Source organism: Apis dorsata, unplaced genomic scaffold (assembly GCF_000469605.1).
Source record: "Apis dorsata unplaced genomic scaffold, Apis dorsata 1.3 scaffold_247, whole genome shotgun sequence".
NCBI classification, from domain to species: Eukaryota; Metazoa; Arthropoda; class Insecta; order Hymenoptera; family Apidae; genus Apis; species Apis dorsata.
In genome coordinates, this window is record NW_006263526.1 from 67,109 (window position 1) to 72,195 (window position 5,087).

Here is a 5,087-nt window from a genome sequence, read left to right on the forward strand (position 1 = left end):
AAATTATTGTTATTAATAAGTTATTATTAATATTATTAATTAATAATTTATTATTAATATTATTTATAAATAATATTAGTAAATATATTCTAAATATTCATTTATTTAAAAACAATAATTATAGTTACTTCTTTAAAATATTACTTCATTTTTGTCTTAATTTTTTACATATATAACTTTATAATGAAATACTGCATTATAATTTCTTTTTAATATATTCAATTTTAAATTCCTTTATTTTCAAATTTTTTGTTTCCATAATGTAACTTACATATATACAATATATATAATTTATTTTATTTTATCAAAATATTTTTTTATTATTATTGTAGAAGATATATTATCTGATGAGAAAGGGGAATGTGTTATTTGTCTTGAAGAATTACAGCCTGGAGATGTTATAGCTCGTTTACCTTGCCTGTGTATATACCATAAAAAGTAAGTTATTATTTTTATATTTATTTTATAATTTTTTATAAATGTAAATATTTATAATATGAAATTAATAAAATACAATTTTTTACAGTTGTATTGATAAATGGTTTCAAGTGAACCGTAGTTGTCCTGAACATCCTGGAGATTGATTTATACCTATTGAAGTTGTAATAGCACAATGCAACTTGTTTATTTCAAAGACTCTCATTATAATGGGAATAAAGGGGATGGAAATGAAAAAAATATGAAAAAAAGCTAGTCAAGATGGCTGCTAGTCCACTGTGCTGGTTGGTGTATGCAATTGTTTGACTGAATGAGATATACTCAATTTGATTATAAAAGCAGACATTGAACTAAATCCTTGATTATACTGTAAGCAGGGGACTTAAAAAATCGCCATAAGATTCAACGATACAATGCTATTATCTATATGTATCTGTAATTAATCTATTACTACTCTATAGCTTACTATCAATTGTATCATATTTACAAATTTTACTTAGTTTTATATTTTTGAGTCGGATTAGGGATAATTAGGCTAATCTGTTATTGATCATTGTATATTGTTTTTGGAGAAGGGAATATCATGAAATTTAGTCAAAAGCCTTGAATAACAATCGGGGAAACTTTATGTTATACAAGTTAATTGTAATTTTTATGGTTTCATTATAAATCTGACGTTTCATTTTTGTTGTTTGTTGGGAAATGTACACCAGAAAGGATATTTTTGATACTTTCATAAAAGAAAGAGTTGGATATATAAAAGTTTTAAAAAACAGACTTTTAGTAATAATGATGTTGAGAGAGAAATGCTGTACTAACAGTATATATAAAAGATTAGATTTAAATTTCTTTATTAAAATTTCAACTTTGTGATAAATTTCATTTATGTTTTTAGAGAATAGAAGTCCTGCAGTTATGAAATATAATTTATTGTTAAAGTTATATCATAATTAATATCTTTTTTACATGATAGGAATTAACTCATAGAAGTTTTTATAACAAAAATAAACGTGGTCTGTCAATTTTCCAATAATATATGCGTTGTATATATCTGGATTAGACTTGTATCATATAAGATAAAAAGTCTATAATAAAATAAAAATTTCAAACCAAATAGAATTATAAAAATGATTTAAATATTCGGTATAATATCTATGATATTATAGAAATGAAAATAAAAATTATATGTTAATAAAAAAAAAGTAAAATTTACTATCATTTTCAACATTATAAAAAGTGATCAATGTTAATGTTATTTACAAATTATTTTATCTCAGGACGTAATATTTTTATAGGATATATGAATAACTGTTTTCTTTATAAATCTTCAATACATATTAATTATGATAAAAATATATACAATGTATGCGTTTATAATAGTTTTTATATTTCAATGTCACATTTTATTTCACTATTTTATGTTTTAAATAATACAAAAAAAATGATTCAATTTTTTTTTAAATATTAATTTGTTGAAGTTTTACTTTTATATGTAGCCTTATATTCACTTTGTTATTTATGGAATAAATTTGAATAATACCATATAATTTACATGTCGTAATATTACACTAGAGAAATGTATTTTGTACATATTTTAAAACTAAATGAAAATTTCATATTTTATAGAATATATTTACCATATTATAATACATCCCAGATATAGATATCGTTTAAAATTTATTTTTTGAGTTTTTGTTAGAACTTAGAATTTCTTTCTATTGAAGTAAGATATTTGAACATGAAAAATAATAAAAAATAATTACATAATTCTTTAAAAAATTAGTTAATAATGCTAACAGAAGTGTTGAAATATAATTTTTAAAATAAAAAATAAATAAAATAAGAACGAAAAAATTGAATTCTAAAATTCATTTTTTAAGAAACCTATATCTCAAATCTTTTAGTATATTATGAAATAAAAATACATATAAAATATAAAATATTTGAATAAAACGGATAGAAAATTTAGTTTTTTTCGTTTAAAAATTAAAATAAATTATAACAAAATTTAATATGTAAAAATTTTTTTATTTTTCAATTTTATGAACAATTTAATTTTGCATTAGATAAAACAAGATGAAGATAAAATACGAGATAGAGATAGATAGAGAATTATTATAATCAATTATTTACGATTGCTATAATTGTGTTGATTTGTTCATTTAAATTATCGATATATTTTATTTACATTTTTTTATCTAAAAAAAAAAATCATATGAAAAAATTTTCCATTATTTTGGATGAACTCAGATATAATATATAATCATTGAATTTAGAACAAATAAGTCTAAGATTATTTATAAAAAAATCAAGACAAAATCAAAAATATAGAAATTATTTCAAAAATTCAAGATATAAGATAACATGTATAATAATATCAAGGTTTAAAAGTTAATAGAATAGTTGAACCGACAAATTTCTGATAATTTCTAATAAATCTTGATCAAATACCAACATATCTTTATATTCCTAGAATATAATCTAGTAAATTTATTTTCAATATAATATGATTTTTTTAAATCATATTAAATGATTTTATATCAAATTTTAATAAATTTTACTCATAAATTTTACTTATATTATTATCATTAATATAACAATATCATTAATGTACATTAAAAAGATATGATTATATATATATAATACATATATACTAATTGAATTGCTTTAGTACTATAATGAAAAAAAATTTTTAATTTAAACATCAGACAAACGTTTTCATGTGCATTTAAAAATTTTTATCTTAAAATAACAAAATCTTTTAATAAAATAATATTATATACATAACATATATTATCTTTATAAAGATTCTTATAATATATAATCTTGAACATATATATATAACAAATATTATAAAAAAATTTTCTCCTTTTATTATATAGTATATATTATAATTTATAAAATTCTTTAAGAATTATTACGATGTTAAATCAACAATGTACAATATTAACTGCCATTGATTCATATATTGAACCACTTTTAATTCGCGTTCTATCGACAGAAAAACTTGGTTAGTTGCAATACATAAAATATATATTTTATATTATATTATATTAATTATAATTTTATATTATATTAACTTATTTTTTAATTCTTTTTTTACAAGGGGTTTGTTGTGAGACAATTAAGATAGATTCTTTATCATCTAGTTGTGGAAAAGAACAAGGAGATCGTTTTAAATTATCTATTCCATATGCTAAACAAAATTTAGTATGGAATGTGTTTTTTGATTCACAATGCCCTGAAATGGGCCCTGATTTTATATTTAATGATAATACTTTTTTAGCAGATATAGATGTAGATACTTTATCTGTTAAAGTACCTAGTCTTGCTAAATGGAATCCCAATGATGAAAATGCATTATTGAATGTTCTTAAAGAACTTTTATCATGTTATAAGGAACATCAGGTTTGTAATATTTTATTTATAAATTTATTAACATTTAAACTATATTAAATTTACATATTTTTCTCAATTAATAATAATTTTTCTTAATTAATAATCAATTAATATTTTTCTAAATTAGATACAATTAATTCAAAAACAAGCTCGATTACAAATAGAATATAATATGCTCATAACTTCGCAAGAAATCAGACAAGAAGATATTGAAATGATATTATTACCATTTAATTCTAAACCAACAGAAGCAAGATTTTTAATAAGTTTATCAGTGGATCTTTCTCAGTTACAAATACGCACTTGCAAATCAGAGAGTGATGTTGCAATGCTTCTTGTAACATTTTCTGGAACAGATTGGAATCGTATTACTTCACAATTGCAGTTTTCAAAATCCTTAGAAGGAATTCTTAGTGAAATAGTTGAATTATATGTACCTTATTTTCCATCTGATACACATTTAATACATTATTTATTAAAAATAAAAAAATTTATAGCAGCAAAGGTAATTTTTATTAATTCATTTATTATTATTGTTTATAAAATATATTTTTATTGTAGGTAAACTCAGTTATTCAAAGTTTAGAAAAAAGAAGAGAGTATATAGCAGCATTTTTACTTCTAAAATATGAAGCTATTTTAGAATTTGATAGTATAAAATATACTTATGTATCATGTTTACTATGTGAAAATGACTTCTATGCAGTATTGTATATTCATCTTCCATTAGGATTTCCTCGAGAACCACCTACTATTGAATTATGTTCAATATATCATATAACATCACAGGATACTGTTTATAGAGAAAAAGTAAAAAACTATCCTTATGAATTCATATGGACACCACGTATTATGATTAAGCGATTACTTACATTCATTCAACGAAATGTAGAAACATTTAAATCCAATTCTATTAAAAATTGTTCTGCAATTCATGGTTAATTTATTAAATAATATAAATTATTACAATTATTTATATAAATCTCTTATTGTACATATTCAAGATTATTCTTTTTTGCATAAATGTATATTAAAATAAAATAAAATACTACAGATAAATAAAATACTATAGATAGGAAAATAAAAAAATTATTTTGATTTTTGATTAAAAAAATTTTAATTAAAAAAAATTAAAATAAAATAAAATACTATAGATAATAAAAAAATTATTTTGATTTTTGATTAAAAAAATATTTTGATTTTATTAATTATTAATAATAATTTTATTATTATTTAATATTAATATTTGT

General features: G+C 19.8%; 2 protein-coding genes across 2 annotated transcripts in view; both read left to right on the forward strand.

Annotated features, from left to right (window-relative positions):
* Positions 1-1,640, forward strand: part of LOC102673905 (E3 ubiquitin-protein ligase ZNRF2) — a 4,149-nt gene extending 2,509 nt beyond the window's left edge. Inside the window, exons 3-4 of the mRNA XM_006615883.2 lie at positions 333-438; positions 527-1,640. Coding sequence (XP_006615946.1) covers positions 333-438; positions 527-584 — 164 coding nt within the window. The 3' untranslated portion in view covers positions 585-1,640. The remainder of the gene's footprint in view (positions 1-332; positions 439-526) is intronic.
* Positions 1,641-3,114: 1,474 nt separating this feature from the next.
* On the forward strand, positions 3,115-4,918 carry LOC102673766 (BRISC and BRCA1-A complex member 2-like). Its single transcript, XM_006615882.2, has 4 exons — positions 3,115-3,448; positions 3,545-3,846; positions 3,965-4,342; positions 4,399-4,918. Exons 1-4 carry the CDS (start codon positions 3,361-3,363, stop codon positions 4,777-4,779), a joined length of 1,149 nt encoding a protein of 382 aa, XP_006615945.1. The 5' UTR covers positions 3,115-3,360; the 3' UTR covers positions 4,780-4,918.
* Positions 4,919-5,087: the final 169 nt, after the last annotated feature.